General features: G+C 44.2%; 1 protein-coding gene across 1 annotated transcript in view; it reads right to left on the bottom strand.

The window, feature by feature from the left end:
* Positions 1 to 21,203, bottom strand: part of steap2 (STEAP family member 2, metalloreductase) — a 172,787-nt gene that overhangs the window by 10,881 nt on the left and 140,703 nt on the right. The window contains exon 6 of the mRNA XM_050056494.1: positions 15,693 to 15,857. Coding sequence (XP_049912451.1) covers positions 15,693 to 15,857 — 165 coding nt within the window. The remainder of the gene's footprint in view (positions 1 to 15,692; positions 15,858 to 21,203) is intronic.

Genomic DNA, 21,203 nt, shown 5'->3' with positions numbered 1-21,203 from the left:
GAAGGCAGTAATCAGAGGAAAAATTATATCATACTCCTCCTACAAGAAGAAACAGGAATTGCAAGCAGAAAAAAACATTGAGGAAAAAATTAAACAACTAACACAGGAATATGCAAACAATCCAAGTGATCAAGTATGGAGCCAATTACAGTGTACAAAATCGCAACTGGACATTCTATCAAAGAAAACTGAATTTATCATACAGCAGCTAAGATATAATAACTTTGAACACAGTAACAAATAAGGAAAATTTTTGGCTAATCAGCTCCAACGCAATAAAGAAAAATCTCTGATACCAACAATCCAGGGGCCGTCCGGCAATTACACACAATCTCCTCAGGAGATTAATCAGATTTTCTGTACTTTCTACCATAACTTATATTCAACAGTAAACAATCCAAACCCAGAAGATATTCAGGCTTTTCTCAATAACCTAAATTTACCTCAATTATCCACTGAACACAGAAACATCTTAGACGCTCCCCTGACTATTAATGACCTAGAGAGCGCATTAGACAAAATGCCAACAGGTAAGGCTCCAGGACCAGACGGCTTTCCTGCCGAATTTATACAACATTTCTGGACAATATTAGCACCACTTTTCTTCAGGACAGTGACAGAGATCAAAAAGAATGGAGGTATAAGACCTCACATGAATACAGCAGCAATCAAATTATTACTAAAGCCAGACAAAGACCCCACTCTTCCTTCTAGCTACCGTCCTCTATCACTAATCAATAGTGATATCAAAATTATCTCAAAGGCACTCGCTTCTAGGCTGGAGAAAATAATTGCATCAATAATTCATAATGATCAAACGGGATTCATTAATGGCAGACACTCAAGTAATAACGTCAGAAGAGTTCTTAATATGATGAGTAAAGTACAACGCGGCAACACAAAAGCAATTATTTTGTCACTTGGTGCAGAAAAAGCCTTCGACAAGGTCAACTGGTCCTTCCTCTTTGCCACCCTGAGTGGATCTGGCTTTGGAGAGTCATTTATTTATTACGTAGGGTCTGGGCGCTCCTGCGGCCTTTACATCATGGTGGTGTCGCTAGGTTCGCTAGGGGTCTGCGTTGGGCGGTGGGTGGGTGGGCCTTCCTCCCCCGCCCATCTGGGGTGTGTCTCTGACTCTCTGGGGGTGCTGGCCATTGCTGCCCCGGGTCCTTGGGCTTGCGTGGTGTCCTGCGGCCTCTGTGGCTCCCTGGGCGTGGGGTCTGGGCGCTCCTGCGGCCTTGGGGTGCCTTACCGCCTGCCTTCCCTCGCTGGGCTGGGACATTGGCCCTGGACCCTGGTGATGGTTCTCATAAACACACTGGGAGGGTTCAAATACACGCATGCATGTTCGATACTTCAGCTCCGTGACGCATTGCAAAGAACCGATGGGATCACTCAAAAGGGGCTCAGTTGCTTCTCAAACCTACCACACTGCTCTGGCAACTCTTCTCCACAATCGGGCTTTCCTCCACCACCAGGACTCTCACATTTCTGGTGTTCAATATAGACTTCTCTTTCTTTTTTTTTTCTTTTCTTTATTATACATTTATTTGTTTATTTTCGGTAATCTGTATGGAGCACAACAACCTCAAGGCCACAATACATCAGCTACACTGCCTGTTTCTCCTCTGTTTTTTTTTTTTTTTCTCCTTCTCCGCATGCACTGTCGCTATATAACTCAGGACTTAAGTACCTGTCCCTCAATCCCCCCTGCTTGTCCCTTACTCTCCCCTTGACACACTATGGTGTATCACAGCCTTCTCTGGCTCATATTAGGAAGTTTTTCCAGGGCTGATAGGCTAGTCTCCAGGGAGGGTGGGTGACGGTCACAATCACACACAGTATGGGTATAAAATACTTGACTGCAAGACTAACAGCGCATCAATCTTCATAAAAAGCTTACACCCTTTTGTGGTGCAAAGCTACGAAGACTAATGCAGACAGGTATAAAAAAAAAAAAACAAAAAAAAAAAGGAAAATGCAGAAAATGTCGCCAATGTATCTGTAATATTTTAACAGTTTGGGAAGATGCCGGTTGGTGTCAGGGTTGAAAATAAAGTTTTTCTCAAAAAAACCCATGTACAGATTGGCATAATTTGGGGCATTGCCCATTAGGCATGTAACGATATATCAAATTTTGCGATAAAATAAATTCTCGATACCGTCGTGGGAATGCCACGGTAATTATATAGCTGCGTTCTCCTACAGAGCCGGTAATATGACTGTGCGACTACATTCCCCATAATCCTTTGCATGCAACTGTGCGCGCAGGTGAGAGCAGACTCCTACAGCTCAGCCTCTCAGCCTCCGACTCTGCCCGTGCGTCACCAGAGGAAACGAGACAAGTGAACAAAAATGCTAGAATGGCGAACAAAGTAAGGAGATTGATTGTTCTTCTCTGTGGATTTTCTCCGCGGCCATTCGTCATAGCGAGAAGCCACGCATATCACGTGAATCAGCGAAACCGTAGCTTTTCGACAAGGCCAAGCACTTGTCGGTAGTCCAATGTTTTCACAGCGAAAAAAAAAAGATAAAGTTACACTAAAATGATGTATAACAAAGCTTTCATACAGCTTTGCATACACATTACTCTTGGATGGATTACTCGCGAATGCAGGCTCGCACAGAAATGCCACGCATATCACATGAAAGCGCAGGACCAGAGCTTTCCTCTCCTTATCTCCTGTTCTGAGTGTTAGGGTCTCCTTGATATCAAGATTGTCAACCTGGCGTGAACAAACTGAGTAAATGTGTGTTATCTCCTGTTCTGAGTGTTAGGGTCTCCTTGATGTCAAGATTGTCAACCTGGCGTGAACAAACTGAGTGAATGTGTGTTTTTGAGTTTTTCTATGACTTCCAGGGAAATGGCTGGGCTTTATTTATTTTGGTTTTCTTTTACACACATCTCTACCCACCTCTCTCTCTCTCTGTGTATCTGTGAGTGAGGGATTGTGTGTTTTTGAGTTTACATTATTTCTATTTGATGAAAGCACATGTTCAACTGTGTTGATTTGTTTATGATACTTTATGATACGATTCCAAGTTAAAAATAACATGCTGTACAGTGTACATGCAATATTTTTGAATAAAATAGCTATTTTTAACAATAAATTGTCTCTTTTTTTCCCCTTGTATAAATATCGTGATATATATGGTATCGTGGACTCTTTATCGTGATAATATCGTATCGGGAGTTTCTGGTATCATTACATCCCTAATGCCCATACTTGTCCCAGAGGTCTGTTGAAAGAAATCGTTATCAAAACTGAAATAATTGTACTTCATAACTAAACTAGTTAGGTCAATGATGAACTGATGAGGAGGATTTTCTGCATTATCTCGGTTCTCCAAATAGGCGCTCAATGCATGCAGACCTTCACTGTGTGGTATGTTGGTATAGAGACTGGAAACATCTAGTGTTAACAGGTAAACATTCTCAGGTAAATCAGTTACAGAAGAGATTTTATTCAGGAAATCTGTAGAATCTCTTAAGTATGCAGGTAGTGTCTGTACAACTGGTTTAATAAAAGAGTCAACAAATTCCGACAAAGGAGCAAGTAATGAATTTATTTGCGCCACTATAGGGCGGCCAGGGGGATCAACTCAACTCAACTCAACTCAACTTTATTTATATAGCCCTTTAAAACAGCTACGGCTGAAACAAAGTGCTGTACATAAATAGACAAAGCAACACAGGGACATAAAACAGTTAACAGGAAATAAATACTAAAATAATTGTTTATTGTTTTTAAAACAATTTAAAAACAATAAAACAATAAATAAAACAAACTATAAAACACTAAAACAGAAGCAGAGTCTCATGCAGAGTTGAAAGCCAAGGAATAAAAATGGGCTTTTAGACGAGTTTTAAAAATGGACAGTGAGGAGGCTTGTCTAATGTGGAGGGGTAGCTCGTTCCACAATTTAGGAGCGGCAACGGAAAAAGCTCTGTCCCCTCTGAGCTTCCGTTTGGACCTCTGTACCTCCAGGAGCAGCAGATCAGCTGACCTGAGGCACCGAGCAGGAGCGTAGGGGTGAAGAAGCTCAGAGAGGTAAGGTGGGGCCAGACCATTTACAGATTTAAAAACTAATAAAAGAATCTTAAAATGGACTCTAAAGTGCACAGGCAGCCAGTGGAGGGAGGCCAGGATGGGAGTTATGTGCTCCCTCTTACGTACTCCAGTTAACAGGCGCGCAGCTGCGTTTTGCACCAACTGGAGACGTGCGAGGGAGGACTGGCTGACTCCAAAATAAAGTGCATTACAGTAATCCAGCCGAGATGTAATAAAGGCATGGATTACTGTTTCAAAGTGCTGTTGTGCAAGGAAAGGTTTCACCTTAGCCAGCTGTCTAATTTGGAAAAAGCTGGACTTCACTACAGAGCTAATTTGCCGATCCAATTTAAAATCACTGTCCATCTTAAAACCCAAGTTTGAGACTGTTGGCTTTAAAAAATCTGCCAAAGGGCCCAAGTCAACAGGGGGAGGTTCACAAAGGCCACTGGGACCAAGCACCATCACTTCTGTTTTTTTCTCATTAAAATTTAAAAAGTTCAAGGCCATCCATTCTTTGATGTCTTCAAGACATGCCAGAAGTGGTGTGAGTGAGAAGGCATTTTTCTTTTTTAGCGGCACATATATCTGACTATCGTCAGCATAAAAGTGGAAAGAGATGCCATGCTTTCTCAGGATGGATCCCAGGGGCAGTAGATACAAAGAAAAAAGCAGGGGCCCTAAAATCGACCCCTGTGGAACCCCATACGGCAGTGGAGCAGAGCTGGATTCTGAGTTTCCAAGGCTTACACTCATGCTTCTGTCGGCCAGATAAGATATGAACCACTCCAGTGCAGTACCACAGATGCCCACTAGGTGGCGTAACCGAGCCACTAGGGTATTGTGGTCCACGGTGTCAAAAGCCGCTGTTAGGTCCAACAAAACAAGAATTACATGGTCACCAGAGTCATTTGCCAGGAGGATGTCATTAAAAACTCTTACTAAAGCCGACTCGGTGCTATGCAGAGTTTTAAAGCCTGATTGAAAGATCTCCAGGACATTATGCTCATCTAAAAACGATTTTAGCTGAGCATGAACAACTTTTTCTAAGATTTTGGAGATAAAAGGCAGCTTAGAGATGGGCCTAAAATTGGCCAGCACACTGCCATCAAGGCCAGGTTTCTTAAGTAGGGGCTGGACCACTGCATGTTTCAGACTCGGGGGAACAACACCAGAGGACAGACTGCTGTTGATGATGGCCAGAACCGACTGTCCTATACTAGGGAAAACTACTTTGAAGAAACCAGGAGGGACAACGTCACAGGGAGAACCTGATGGCTTAATATGGCCAATCAGATCTTCTAAAAATGATAGGGACACAGGTTCAAACTTATCAAGAGCTGCAGAACAAGGAACAGGGACAGAGGGGTCAGATGCAGGGGCTGAGATGAGAGCCCTTGCAGTAGCAACCTTATCAATAAAAAAATGCAGGAAGCTATTGCACATGTCAGGAGATGCCTCCAAGCTGACAGGCTGTGGGGCATTAAGAACAGTGTCAATGGTTTTATATAACACACGCGGGTTATGACGATTTAGCTCAATGAGGTTTGACAGGTATTTCCTTTTGGTCTCTTTAACAGTGTTCTGGTAGCAGCGCCAACAGTCCTTTAGGATTTGGAGGGAAACCTGCAGCTTGTCCTTCTTCCACTTCCGCTCTGCTTTGCGGCACTCCCGTCTAGCTGCACGGGTTTCCTCATTAAACCATGGCTCAGTTTTAACCTTGGGCAGCACAGTTTTTATTGGAGCCACAGAGTCCAGTATGGTTCGGCAGGAGGAGTTAAACCAGGAGCTGAGCTCCTCTGTGTTAGCAGAGGCAGGGCGGACACAGAGCTGATTAAAAGCCACGGAGAACTGACCGGCAGTAAAAGAGTTAAAAATCCGACGGCTCTGAACAGGGGCACCAGATTTAACATCGGCACAGGAGAAAGCAACTTCAAACAAAACAGGCATATGATCAGAAATCGCATCGTCACAGATCTCCAAGTTAGACACAGATAAACCATAAGAGAGGACGAGGTCTAATGTGTGTCCATGTTCATGTGTGGGACCAGACACACACTGCACCAGATTAAAAGAATCAATAAGGCTTAAAAAGTCCTTCACCAACGGCTTATCAGGACAGCACACATGAATATTAAAATCCCCAAGAAAAATGGCACGGTCATACTTTGGCATGATTTCCGCCAGAAGACCAGAAAAGTCATTAACAAAGTCCTTATTGTATTTGGGGGGTCGGTATATGACAGCGCACAGCACCGGGTCAGAGCGACCCACCTCAAATAAAGTCAGTTCAAAGCTGGAAATTGAGGATGAGACGGTGCACTGCTTACATTTAAAGATGTTTTTATAAACCGCCGCCGTCCCTCCTCCACGACCCGACGTCCGCGGGGAGTTAAAATAAGAACAGTCGGCAGGTAAAAGCTCGACCAAAGCGCTGGACTCACCAGCACCGATCCAAGTCTCTGTCACACACAGGAAATCCAGGGCACGGGAGCAGAAGAAATCCCTCAGGATGAAAGTTTTGTTCGCCAGGGATCTGGCGTTCACCAAGCCAATCCTGGAGGGTGCTGGGGCCCGTGGTCCGGTGGATCGGGGAGCCCGGGGCAACGTCCTCAGGAGCCGATGGTCCACCCCGCGCTGAGAGAGCCGAGGAGGGCAGAGGCGGGGGGCCTGGAGTCCTTCAAATGAGCCGGTGACGGGCACCAGACAGACGTCAATGCAGTCAAGGAAGCGTCGGGGCACAGTGAGAGGAGATAATAATCCATATCCTGTCCGGGAAATAGACGAAGAGCGTGTCAGCCAGAGCTTCAGCTTCACCAGCTGACCACCGCGACTGCCGCGGCGACGGGGACGCCTCCGCCGAGAAGGTAGGGCCGAGGCCCGGTACAGGTGAGGCGGAATCCCCGCCAGGAGCAAGGGCAAAGCACTCTGTCCACCGTGATTAAACGCACCAAATTTTCCAACATTCGGCCGGAGAAACAAAAGAGACCGGCGATCATACACCAGCAGAGACTCGATTTGTTTAGTGCCAATGGTTAAAAACAATAAAAACACTAAGCATTGCAGGAGCAGCAGACGGCCAGCCACACACACTGGCGCCATCTTGAACATCCTGATCAGTAAGTGATTTATGTAATTTAGGAAGTGTGTAAAATACTGGTCTGATCGGCTGCTGACAAAAAAGAAAGTCAAATTCGGATTGTGAAATCCAACCACGTTCATTAGCATGGGATCGAACAAGTTTCGCTGCCACCTAGGGGTGGAGACCACGACTTGCTCCTAAAAAGAAGGGAAGCATTCTGGATTTTTACATTACAGACACTGTCTCCAAAAAGATTGAATGATGAGTTATTGTTGAATGTAATGTTGCAGGTTTATTGCTTATCTGCTGTCTCACCTGGTTGTTGTATTGGTCTACTGCAGGGAGAGTCAGCCATTTGGAGCATTTTTTGCTGTTTTTCCGCCTGCCCCAGATGGTGCATTCTGGGGCTGTTGGAAATGCTGAAAAAATTCTCTCCTTTCTTCAGCCTTGATACATATATTTTTTTCACTTACAAGTATGTGGATATTTGCTATTTGTTCTATTGCCAACAGTCTTTAGAAAATCTAAAATATTTTTGTAATTTAAACTATTAATGTTTTTATAAAAACTTTGAAAATTGGCACTAATGCCCTTATTTGTATATTTCTATTTTTTGTCATTTGACATTATGTTTTTTAAAAATGCTTTCATATAATGTAAGTCAAGACACTGTGATGTGGCTGTTTATTAATGATTGCTGTTGTTCTCTGACAGGTGATGCTCATCAGAAATGTTGAGCCCTCCAGTCCTCTGATTGGTCACACCGACCGAAACGTTGCTTAAAGCCTCAGTGTGTAAAAATGGTGAGTAACAGTGACATCAGCGGTCAAATTCTAGATTGCAGCGCTCACTCGCGCTCACTCACTCACCCCTCTCGTCAGGTAAGTGACGGTGGCCTCGTAGGACAAAAAGCCTTGCGCAGACAGCAGAGGTTTTCGAGTTTTTCAGGAGTATCTAGCGACGAGGTGAATATTTATTTAGGAATCTAAACCATGTCACGATATGTTATAGCTTACCAGTGAGACATAGGTTATCTGTGAGATATATGTTAAGAGTGTTTTATTTCTAATTGTTTTGGTAACACGAGCAAACATTAGTACAGTAATGCTAAAATAACACGTTTTATGTGATAGTCACGGCAAAGTGCGGCAAATATAGGTTGGTACGATTATAATATATGCGTTTCCAGAGTGTTCTTCCACAGGACATAGGGAGATGAGGAAGAGGGAGAGGGAGAGGAGGAAGACCAGGGAGAGGAAGGGGGCGAGGGGGTAACGTTAGAGGCGGTGCAGGAACGGCCAGGCGAAGAGGTGTGTCTCGGCTACCCAGAGGGAAGAGAAGGAGGAGAGGGTGGCAGCCTTCGCAGCAGCGCGAGAGGAATCAACAGATTAGGCTGTAGGCTAGGCTAACCATTTAGCTGTAGCTCTGGGATAACGTTAGCCAAGGCTAGGATAACGTTTGCACGTAAACTTAGCCGTCACTCGAACTTAGACGAGAGGGAAAAGCAATTGCAAACATGAAGCCAAAATGATTTTAAAATATCAGATTGAATTACCTGTCTCAGAAAGCAGGCAACCTCCGCATCCCTTGTGAAATCCTTCTCCTTCAGGAGTTCTTTCCACCTGGAATAAGCAACGCCGAAATTCACTCGCGTTTTGTCCCGTCCTCGCTTATCTGATCTTTTTCTTGTATTTGGTGGCGTGGTTTCCCTCTTACGGGGCAAAACATATGTGTGGTCCTCCATTTAAAGTGCAACAGAATCATAAAAGTACAAAGCAGGTTCACGCAGAAGCACCCCGGATTGATCTTCACCTTAACCGTCTCCAGTGACGGCAAGTTCTAGGTAAACGCGAAAGGCGAAGCGCGTTTATCCCTTTCGGCCACTGTATTCAAATATGGCGACGCAAGAGGGCAGCCTCCAGCAGACCACGCCCTGCCTGTGTATATATAGAGAATCAATCATTCTAAGCCTATGAGAAAGCTTCCATTTGTATGTGAATTGCATTACACTTTAGTAAATATATATTTATGAAAGCAATAGTTGATATTTGCTAAACAACCACGTAAAAACACACATTGTAACTTTAAATAAAATGAAAAAACAAGAGAATGAGACTGTACAAAAGCCCATTTGTTTTATTTCTGGTCATTTCTTTGTATTGTTCATTGTGATTGTGAGGACAGCAGAAGTGCAAGTGAAGGATCGCACCTACCTTCGACCGGTGGCTAGACTGATCAAACTGCCTGCATTTCCAGACGACCATGGACAGAAGGAATTTTAGAAGCAAATCTGTACAACAGATTTGGGGGCGGCTGTACAAAAGCCCATCTGTTTGTTTTATTTCTGGTCATTTCTTTGTATTGTTCATTGTGATTTGGTCAGGCAGTTAATTGGCACTATACAGTTGAAGCTCTCATTAGGACCCCTTCCTTTTCCAGTGTCATTACAGCAAGAGCAAGGTCAAAGTCAAGCCGCTGCAGGCTGACTGTTAAAGATGGTGTACGTGCATCTAATGGTGAGTTTTGTGCATAGAAATGATTAATATGTCAGTTTCAAGTCTACAATCCTAATTGTCAGTTGAATGCACTAAGTTAATCTTTATTATTAGCTGACTTGCTAATTTGTGCTAATTGATGTTAATCGCGATTAGCATGCAAATATTGACATTTACATTAGACAAATGTCTTTCCTTTCTTTTCTTTATTACAAAACCACACCTATCATATCTATGTCAGACAAGGTTTAATGTACCTGGCATAAGCATTGTATCTCCATTCATACAGTTCATTACTCTGTGTTGTGGGTGTGAAGACTCAATAAACATTTCTCCAGATGCTGTTTCCTTTGTGTGTTCTGATTGGATATTCCGTAGAGGTTGCCACCGGAAACTAAATATCAGCATCACTTCTCCCTAACAATTCTTTTCATGGTCCTTCGAGCCGGATCTGGCAAATTCTACAGCTACCAATGTCGGCCAAAGAGAAGAGTGAGACCAGTCGTCACACCAACGCCTGTCAGTCACCCACAACACATGAAGACCCAGATGGAGGAAGTTTCGAACTCCCCAGGGCTTGAGAGGTGTGTCCGCATCCTTGCTGAAGAGAATACACTGTTGAGGCGCTGTTTAGAGGAAATGAAGGAGCAAGATTCTCACTATCACACTTCCTACTACTCCCTTCCAAGGCGTTATAGCATGGGGGCCTATGCCTCACGCTCCAGATCGAGCTTGCCGGTTTCACAATGTATGGAGACGTCTGCAAGAGATCAACAGGATCCACACCCTCCATGGCATCAATCAGAATCGACAGCCACTGAGGGCAAGCTACATCATGCATCGGAAAAAGATGAAGTTGATGAGATAACCAGAGGTCTTGAAAGGATGGCGCGGTCATCTAGCCGCCACCGCAGATCTCCTGATAGAAACCACCCAAGCAGACAGACAAGTCGCCGCCGAGAATCGCCTCCTCACTACAGTTCCTCTTCACGTAAGGGCCCTCTCCAAGAGAGGCTGATGCCACAGAGCGCTTCAAGTTTCAGATTCTATTGGATCACCTCAAGCTGGAAGAGGCGTTGCTCATCGCTGATTCATACAGTCACAGCCAGGATCCATACACTGAAACCATGGATGCTCTGACAGAGTTATACGGCCAACCGCACCAGCTTGCTCTTCAGCGCATCTCCAAGCTAATGGAGGAGCCAAATGTCAAGGTAGGCGACACAAAGGCCTTTACACAATTTGCCCTGAAAGTGCGCGCTTTGGTAGGGATGTTGGAGCAACTTGACAGCAGTGGACGAACAGAACTCATCTCATGTTTCACGGCTTCTGGGAAAGTTGCCTCATGATTTGAGAGCAAGCTTTAGGAGGTATATGAATCCCATAAGAATTCCCATTCCAACTCTTCTCGACCTAGCTGACTGGCTAGAGTTTGAGGTCAGGGTGCAAGTTGATGGTTCACAGTTCACAGGTAATCACAGTAAGGAACACCAGAGCTACAAAGAACAAGCAAGGACCAAAAGTCACAGTCCAGGTCCACAACGGTTCTTCACAGCAGTGAGCCGAATCCGTGTCCACCTGAGCCACAGCCAAGTAGTTCAGATGAGCCTCGAAAGAGGCCCAAGAAATTCTGCCCATTTTGCAACACACCTCAGTACTATCTGAATCAGTGTGCAAATTTCCAGATACTTTCCAAGAAGCAGATTGAGAAGTGGATCCGGGCCAATCGGAGGTGCTGGAAGTGTGGGCGTGAACACTTGCCCTCCGAGTGCACTTTGAAGGCTAAATGTAAGAAATGCGACAAGCGACATCTGGAAATCCTTCATGAGGTGAACACCGGTGGTAGTGGAAAGACCGCCACTTCCATGAAAGCCGCAAATGGATCCATGGAGCGTGCCAAACCAGCCAGCTCCACTGCTGAAACCCTCTATGAGAACAGACCCATTGGTAACAGCAAGGTGCTACTAAAGATGAGTCGGGTCATCTTGAAGAATGGTGAGCTCACTCTTCAAGGATCACCTGAGGAGCTATCCTTGCGTACAGTGCGTCAAGATATGCATGTCATCCCTGGAGCCACAGTGTCGTTCACAGTTTCACCTGCAAACCGACCAAGTAAGACCTTCCACATTCAAAGAGCATTCACAGCCAAAGAGCTTGGTCTGGCACCACATACTTACCCTGTTGCTGCCCTCAAGAAGTCATATTGGCACTTGAAGAACTTACCTCTCCAGCCCATTGACTGTGCGCAGCCCCTACTGCTCATAGGATCGGACCATCCGCACCTCATAACCCCAACTGAACCGGTTCGCCTGGGCCCACCAGGAGGGCCAGCTGCAGTTAAGACCAAGTTGGGATGGGCAGTCCAAGGTCCCCCCAAGCTGCTGAGACACAGCCTGACCACTCAGCAATGCCTTTGGACATCGAGCACTCCGGACACCGCTGAGTTACTCAGTCATGTCGAAAAGCTATGGCAATTAGACACTGTGCCTTACCGAAGTGAGAAACTTGTGACACGCTCCAGACAAGACACAGAGGCAGTACGGATTCTGGAGGAGAAGACTGTTAGGGTGACGGTAGACGGAGTAAGGCGGTACGCCACACCACTGCCTTGGAAAAAGGACCTACCTCCGCTGGTTGCACCTAAGGAAGCTGTGATGGCCCACGTGCGCAGCACGGAGAAGTGGCTGGCTGGGGATCCCGATAAGGCGGCTACCTACAATGTTGAGATCAGCAAGCTGGTGGATGCCGGGTATGTGAAGAAGATACCCCTGGAGGAAGAAGCCATCAGTCCTGGGTGGTATATTCCCCACCACATGGTCCACCATAATGGGAAAAATAGAATAGTCTTCAACTGTTCTTTCTCCTTCAAGGGCATCAGCTTGAATTATCACCTCCTCCCTGGACCTGTGCTGGGTGCTGCCCTACTTGGTGTTCTAATTCGTTTCCGCAAACATCCCTTTGCTATCAGCTCAGATATAAAGGGCATGTTTCATCAAGTTCGTCTCCTCCCAGAGGACCAGCCACTCTTGAGATTCTTTTGGAGAGAGATGAGGAGGAATGACCCCCCGGACATCTACCAGTGGCAGGTCCTGCCTTTTGGCACTACATCAAGCCCCTGCTGTGCCACATTTGCTCTCCAGAAAGACGTGACTGACTACACGGGACCTGGAGATCAATTGCGCACATCAGTGGAACAGTGCTTCTATGTAGACAATTGTCTGCAAAGTCTACGTACTGCTGAAGAAGCAAGACAACTGGTGGATGATCTTTACCATCTCCTGGCTAAAGGTGGTTTCGACCTGCGACAATGGGCCAGCAACTGCCCAAGCATAATCAGCCACCTGCCTCCTGAGTCCAGGTCAGAAAGCAGCGAACTCTGGTCAACCAAGATACAGCTGACCCAGTGGAGCACACCCTCGGACTCATATGGCACTGTCAGTCAGACACCATCAGCTTCAAGCATGGCCAGCTGGAGATGGACATGCAGCCCACAATGCAAAGCATTTACAGGATCCTCGCCAAGCAGTACGACCCACTTGGCTTCATTGTGCCCTTTACCACTAGGGCCAAGATCTTGGTACAGAGACTCTGGGATCGTAAACGGGAATGGGATGATCCAGACTTACCTCAGGATCTCCTGCAAGCATGGTTTTCCTGGGTGGAGGAACTCCCGCAGCTGTTCCGAATTACACAGCCGAGATGCTACACCACCGGAGAACTGGATCTCACTACCTGCGATTGGAGTGTCCACGTCTTCTGCGACGCGTCTGAAAAGCCATACGGCTCTGTGGCGTATCTTCGCACCCAAGACGACGGTGGACGCACCCAAGTTGCCTTCATTGCAGCCCGATCAAGAGTGGCCCCCAAACGGCAACTATCTATTCCCCAAGGATGGCCGATTTGCCCCCCTCTAGTCTGAGGCTCTATGAGCCAGCGTTTTACTCCACTGGAATAGACTGTTTTGGCCCTTTTCAAATTAGAGTGGGGAGGCGCAAAGAAAAGCACTGGGGCATCTTGTACAAGTGCCTTACCACCAACGCAGTCTACATAGATCTACTAGCCAGCATTGACTCTGACTCTTTCCTCATGTCACTCCGTCGTTTCGTGTCCAGGAGAGGAAAGCCACATGAGATTCTCTGTGACAGAGGGACGAATTTCAGGGGTGGTGACAACGAACTGAAGGAAGCATTTCAGGCCCTCCAACCAGCTCTGAAGGAGCAGCTGACTGCCCAACAGGGGGGGGCGGCCTGACAGCTCTCTGCCCCAGGTGATCTACCCAGAGTCGGAGCTGCTCACTCGCAGGAGATGGAGGCACAGTCAAGTTCTGGCTGACCAGTTTTGGGCCAGATTTATCCGACAGTACCTGCCTGCACAAGAGACACGTCAGAAGTGGCAAAAGGATAAAGACGACTTGACCGTTGGCACAGTGGTAATGATTGCGGATCCTCAGTCTCCAAGGGCCCTCTGGCTTGTTGGAATAGTGAAGGCGGTCTGCCCTGGCTCCGATGGAAGAGTGAGGACAGCAGAAGTGCAAGTGAAGGATCACACCTACCTTCGACCGGTGGCTAGACTGATCAAACTGCCTGCATTTCCAGACGACCATGGACAGAAGGAATTTTAGAAGCAAATCTGTACAACAGATTTGGGGGCGGCTGTACAAAAGCCCATCTGTTTGTTTTATTTCTGGTCATTTCTTTGTATTGTTCATTGTGATTTGGTCAGGCAGTTAATTGGCCACCTATCTCTTGGCACTATATAGTTGAAGCTCTTATTAGGACCCCTTCCTTTTCCGGTGTCATTACAGCAAGAGCAAGGTTAAAGTCAAGCCGCTGCAGGCTGACTGTTAAAGATGGTGTGCGTGCATCTAATGGTGAGTTTTGTGCATAGAAATGATTAATATGTCAGTTTCAAGTCTGTAATCCTGTCAGTTGAATGCACCAAGTTAATCTTTATTATTAGCTGACTTGCTAATTTATGCTAATTGATGCTAATTGCGATTAGCATGCTAATATTGATTTGGCTCAGTTTAGCCTCATATGGGCTAGCTAATGCTATGTGTAGCCTCATTCATGCTGTATGTGTGCGGGCTATGTGTTAGCTTTATGTTTAGCTTTGTTTAAACATATTTAGCTTTGTTTAAGGTCACATGTAGAACTGCTAAGCTAATAGCCCATGCTGAAGACCAGTTTATACAAGGTTATTTAGATTATTTACATTAGACAAATGTCTTTCCTTTCTTTTCTTTATTACAGAACCACACATATCATATCTATGTCAGACAAGGATTAATGTACCTAGCATAAGCACTGTATCTCCATTCATACAGTTCATTACTCTGTGTTGTGGGTGTGAAGACTCAATAAACATTTCTCTGGATGCCGTTTCTTTTTTGTGTTCTGATCGGACATTCTGTAGAGGTTGCCACCAGAAACTAAGTATCAGCATCACTTCTCCCTAACAATTCTTTTCAGATACAGTGTGCGGGAGTCTTTTTTGATTTTTATATATTTTGGGGTTGCAGCCTCTCTCCTACACACCTGCTGTTTTGGGGTGTGCTGAGATTTTTCCACACATTTTGGTTTTCAGCATATAATTATTAAAAATGCTGTATTCAAAGAACAAGAAAGTAATGACAGATGTATGTATTTAAACAAATGAAAATGAGAAGAAAAAAGGGAACTTTTCAACATGTGTGGTTATTCCAGTATATATTTTTTATATATATATTTTTTGTGCACCTGAATGCACCATTAAGTCCTTGTCTGACCAGCGGCTCCAGTAGCCACTCCAGTTGGTTGCTATGTTAGATGCGTGAGTTTCCACCTTAGTCAAATGAATTGTCGGCTCAGTCAAATCTTAAAATATAGATGTGATAAACATATTCTTAGTGACCTACCCTATCTAAGGATATCATTTTCTGTAGTATCCATTGCGGAAATCCACTTGAAATCATAGAAAAAGACTGTCCTTCTAACCCCAGAACTTGTAAGAGAACTCTCACGGTTTTAGGTTTTCTGCAGTACCAAAGTAATCCAGTTTCAAAAGCCCTAGTTTATCTCATACCTGTATGAAGCTGAACTCCCTCCAGTTGAGAGTGCTGTGGACAGAGGGAATGGAGGTAATGGCCAGAAGCGACAGGAGCCCAAGACTCATGATCCCAAAGGAAACGTACATCTCCACCCTCCACACTTCCTCCTCATTCCATGCATTCTCCACATTAGCATGGACCTGCCAACAGAGAGGATGCTCAAGATAAATTTCATCACAATCATCATGTTCCACTTGATTTGACAATATTCTGGAATATGCAACATGAACGTGCGAAATACTGAGGTCCTTAAGCTGGACTTTATTACCCCAATACTCAGTAGAAAAAAAACGGAAAAAAAAACTGGACCCACCTTGAAGGTATTATGATGCCGGTGCACCTGATATTGCAGTTCAGTGGTGTATATTCCCACACAAATGCTCAATGAATAAGTTTCTACAAACATTACATGGGCCCTCAGGAACAGAATTTATGACTGCAGAGATGTATCACAGTACCTACAGGGAAGGCCTACTAGTGTGCTGATTGCATGTATTGAACATGTCCATGTATGCTAGACATCTAATGTATTGTGCACAGAATTGGATTGTGTTTAAGTAATGTGTACTGTTTATGTATTGGAGTATTTCAAACACTGCGTGTATTTGTTTCCACTGAAAGGGATGGACTTCCTTTCCATGTGGATGTATAATTCAGTATAACTGTATAATTCAACTCTATTCCATCATTAGAGATTCAGGCCTGGAAGCCTGAAACCTTATTGTTTTCATTGTCATTAGGGATCCAAACAGCTAAGCTCGCCTTGCTGGAGCTTTATTGTTGTTGCTCTCTTCTTCTTCTGCTTTCACCTTATTATTTTTTTTTCTCCACTAAAAGTGTTCATGCAGCGAAACTGTAGGACCAAAAGTCAAAAATGGCTTGGCATAGAGTCAATATTCTGTCATCCAAATTTATTTTAATTTTTGCTCAAATGGCCTTCCACTATAAAAATGTTAAATTTCATGACTTTTTTCCTATTTTTGAGAACTCAAAAAAAAAAGAAAAAAAAAAAAAGTCAGTCAAATTGTGCTGAAACTGTCATTTACAGACTTTGCTGATCTAAAGTTATTAAGGACATCTTGATACATCAATCTGTTTTGAAATTACACATTTTTAGATCTGTGTATTTAAGTTCAATTTTAGATCAATGCTCAGAAATCAAAATTGGCTAAAGCGATTGCAACAAAACTTGGTGCAAGTTTACCGTTGCTAGGTCCGAGCTCCTCTACTAGTCTTGGGATATTCTGCCATTACGCTGTGCCACAAATGCAAAGTTCATGCCTCGTAATCAGCAAGAGGGATTTGTACCAAATACGGTTTACACATCCAAGGGTCAAGACTCAATCCATTCATAAAATTTGGTAATAAATTCTTAAATCTAATCTAAATTTCTAAATATATCACATTCCAAACCTCAAAAATAAATAAATAAAAAATTGCCCATACATCCTACAGAACTGAAGGTTTTTCAGCAGATCCACTGAATTGTGACAAAAGTTTGCCTTACTGCAACCTACAGAAAGATAAAAACAACCTATATTTTTCAAAAAATGCAAAATTTGGTAACCAAGGTCTTCCTTCAAATTTTACCAAAATTTAAATTTTCAGTGTCTAACTGTAATTAGTACTACAGGCACCTGTTTTATTTCATCAAATGTTTCACCAAGCAGATCAGAATGATGTGTGATTAGTTTTTTTTTTCAAAATTTCATAACCAACATTTTTTTTTTTACAGTGTTTTAAGTTTAAATTGGCACAAATACTCTATATCATTGCCTCAGTGTGTGAGAAGGTATATGAAAAACAATGTCTTCCAAGTGGTGCATTCAGTAAGTCACCTCCTCTGGGGATACAGAGATTCAGTATTCCAATCCCTAGGGTGCCAAGTCCCACTTGCAAACAATGTAGCAATGCATGTGGTATGTTTTCAATATTGACCCTGCCCATTGCTGCTTGAAGTTTTATTTATTTTTTCAATTTATTTATGTTTTTGCACATTCCCATGAGATGGTTTATCACAGACACATGACATTTTCCCCAATGATTGTGCCCAAACGCTGCTCAACAAATATGTACTCAATTGGCCTGATGGGAGTGCTACAATAAAGGTAAAATTTTGAACTTAAAAAAGTCTCAACTCCTATGCTGCAAGTATGATTTACAAGGATCTTTGTACAAAGTACTGTAAACCTCACCTAGGGCCATAATAATCACAAACAGGGTCACCTCACCAAGTCTCACACTCCTCCAAGACACCACTCAAGGATGCCCACTTTAGCCATCCCTATTCGCCGTTTTCATTCAACTCGCAGCAGCAATATAGCATACCGCTACAGTTAAAATGAAAACCTTAGATTAATTATTTGTTTTCAAAAAACCTCCCTATATCACTAGACTTATTGTATGAAAGAGCTTGGACATTTGTGTGTGCTCATCACGTCAGTATGCACGTTAATTAGGTGGTAGGAAATGACGTATGTGTCCACGAGTTTTTTCCTTTGTGTTGGCTACTGTGTATCGGAGTGAGTGTAAGTGCGGCGCACATCGCAGTGCAGTTTGGACGTACCTAAGATGACAGACATCCTTGTTCCTCCTTATATGGCACTCCGAGTGTCGAGTCAATGACGGAAAGTAAGTCTGTCTTGATTATTATGTTTATGAAAGGTTAATGTCGTTTCCATGTGAGAAGGAAATGTGCGTTGTGTGGACGACATTACGCAGTACCTTTTTTTTTCGCCACACAGTGTCGCTGTTGTCCTGTGTATGACCTGGGTGAGGATGTATGTGTGGGGTTTAGTTTTTTCTCTGAACAGTATGTTATTTGATTGTAACCCAGGTTACTCTTTAGGGTTATTTGTGTAACTGTAGGTTACTGTTTCTATTAAAGGGGAGCGTTGTGATGCTGATTGATATATTTATGTTGTAATGTTGTTTATCATGGAGAGTTTATTTATGTCTAATGAACCTATATTTATTTTGGTACACATATATAGATATTCCTTTATTCTTGCTTCACAGTAACTTGTGTTGGGTTTATGTTAAGATGCAGTACTTAATGTTGGTTTATTTGTTATTTCAGACTGATGACAATACTGAGTGTCAAAGGAAAATAAATACAGCTGGAAGTCAATCCAGAGAAGATAGCACGTCACCTCCTCTTCATTCCTGTGTCCTGACCAACACACAATCTTGTTTACTATCAACCCATATGAACTAGCTGTACCTTCTTACCTCACAAACACTTATGACAAAACTCACCTCAAAACCAAAGCCATGTACATGACCTCATGTCCCAGCCATGACAACCATCTTCTAAACATCACAGTACACCTAACCATACAATCATGCATGTTTATTTATCCTTTATTTACTTATTTTCACTATGTAGGTGTGGCAGGATAGCGCTACACTCCCCGCCGTGAGGGGCAGTGTGGCAGATAATTAGTGAGGATCACCTATAAATAGACCCGATCGGACCCTTCCTCTTCCTTTCCGCTTCCTCTTCCTCCTTCACGGAGCCGACAGCCGTGTGTGGCCGCGTCTCGCTGGTTAGCAGATCGGGTTTCAAAACAAAGTGTGGTGTTACCGGGAGCTGGGCTGTCTCCCTTGGGCCTGTGTGCGTGCGGTGCGCCTTCTGTGGCCATCGCTGGTGGAGTCTGGGCTGCGGGCTTCCTCCTCCTGCCGCTGTGTGACACCTCGATCCTGCTCTCTGTGCGCGGCCGTCATTTGCCGCTGTGAGCCTCGCTGCTGTTTTGGTTCTTCCCTTCTGTGTATTTGCTTTTTTGGTTTGGCTCTTTTGGGACTCCAATCGCCTTAACTCGGCGCTCCGATTCGGCTCATATCTGACTCTATCTGTTTCCATTAACGGCGGCCAAAGCCGTGGCAGTACAGCCTGAACAAAAGTTGCCAACGTGAGCCAGGAGAGGGCGTCCCGACCCTCTCATAGACGCGGAGCTGTCCCCTCTGGAGGCTGGTTTTAATTAGAGTGGCAGACACTTAATTAACTACCTGAGTTTATTCCTATTTCATTTGTTATTTCTTTCTTTGAATTATTATTGATTGGGTTTCTAGGTTACTTTGATTTATTGTTTAAAAACCTTTTGCTCCTTATTTTGATAAATTGTGATTAAAATAGTTTCTTTTGGGTTTGGGGTGGTTGACATTTGGTTATGGTGTGTGTGAGGGTTGCCTTGATTTCATGTTTTTAATGGTGTTCTTTTCCTTTGACAGGTGCTGAGGGCCCAGAGCGGCAGCGGTTCCTCTGGTGGTGGTTCCTTGTTCACGTTTTTCTGGTTTGCTGTGTCACGGGTGCAGTGTAGTTTTTTGGATCCCTCCCCTTTTTCGTTACCGCTGTCGTGGTAAGCCCCAGCCCTGTCCCATTTTCCTTTTGGTAACTCCTCATACCACTCCTTATGATTAGATTTATTATTATTTATTTAGTCTGTTGCTCATTTTAAAATAATTGTTTAATAAAGGTATTTTTATAATTGGAAATCACGCTCTTGTCCTGTGGGATCTTTCGAACTGTGTGCCTTTGTTTCAAATTGAAGATTGGTAATTTTTAAATCCTGTTTATATCCTGGGGTGAAAGCCCCCAGGTGGCGTTGTCTGCAACTTTTCCACACCGCTCGCCTTGCCACATCTGGCGTTGTCGGCAGGATCCACAATTAAAAAGGACAGAGACGTGATTTCCATTTTTAAAATTTTGTAGTGTTTGTGCTCAACTGTTGAGCCAGGTCTTGTGATAGAGCCAAAACAGCAGTAACGCAACAGTCATTTTTCATACCCAAAATCATTATCTTTTTCTTTCCTATCGGAGGTTTAGGTGTGGTAGTTTTTGTTGTCGGTATGGAGGAGGAAGTGCAGCAGCTTAAGGAGCTTGTGTTGCAGCTTAAGGCAGACAACGAGCGGCTGCTCCGGGAGCGTGCTGCGTTTCATTCGGCCCCCAGTGGGGCAGCATCAGTGTCCTCGGGTACAGCTAGTGGTGCTCCTCCTGTTGTGACGGAACGGCTGGTGGTTATTCCCAGGGACCGCAGATGTTCCGTGTTTAACGGTAGGTCAGGTATCGGTGTAGCTGAGTGGATTGAGGAGATACAGGCATGCATGCAAGCCCGCCACCTCTCTGTTGCTGATCAGGCCCTCTTTATCATTGACCATTTGGAGGGAGAGGCGCATGAGGAGATTAGGTTTCGACCGGGTGTAGAGCGTGATGACCCAGCTCGCATTTTTTCTATCTTGCAAGAACTGTACAGCCATTCTCTGTCCTATGTCACTCTGCAGCAGGCTTTCTTTGTGTGGCAAGGCGAGCGGTGTGGAAAAGTTGCAGACAATGCCACCTGGGGGCTTTCACCCCAGGATATAAACAGGATTTAAAAATTACCAATCTTCAATATGAAACAAAGGCACACAGTTCGAAAGATCCCACAGGACAAGAGCGTGATTTCCAATTATAAAAATACCTTTATTAAACAATTATTTTAAAATGA

This window comes from Epinephelus moara, chromosome 11 (assembly GCF_006386435.1).
Source record: "Epinephelus moara isolate mb chromosome 11, YSFRI_EMoa_1.0, whole genome shotgun sequence".
Lineage (NCBI taxonomy): Eukaryota > Metazoa > Chordata > Actinopteri > Perciformes > Serranidae > Epinephelus > Epinephelus moara.
This window is presented reverse-complemented; position numbering and strand designations above follow the sequence as displayed.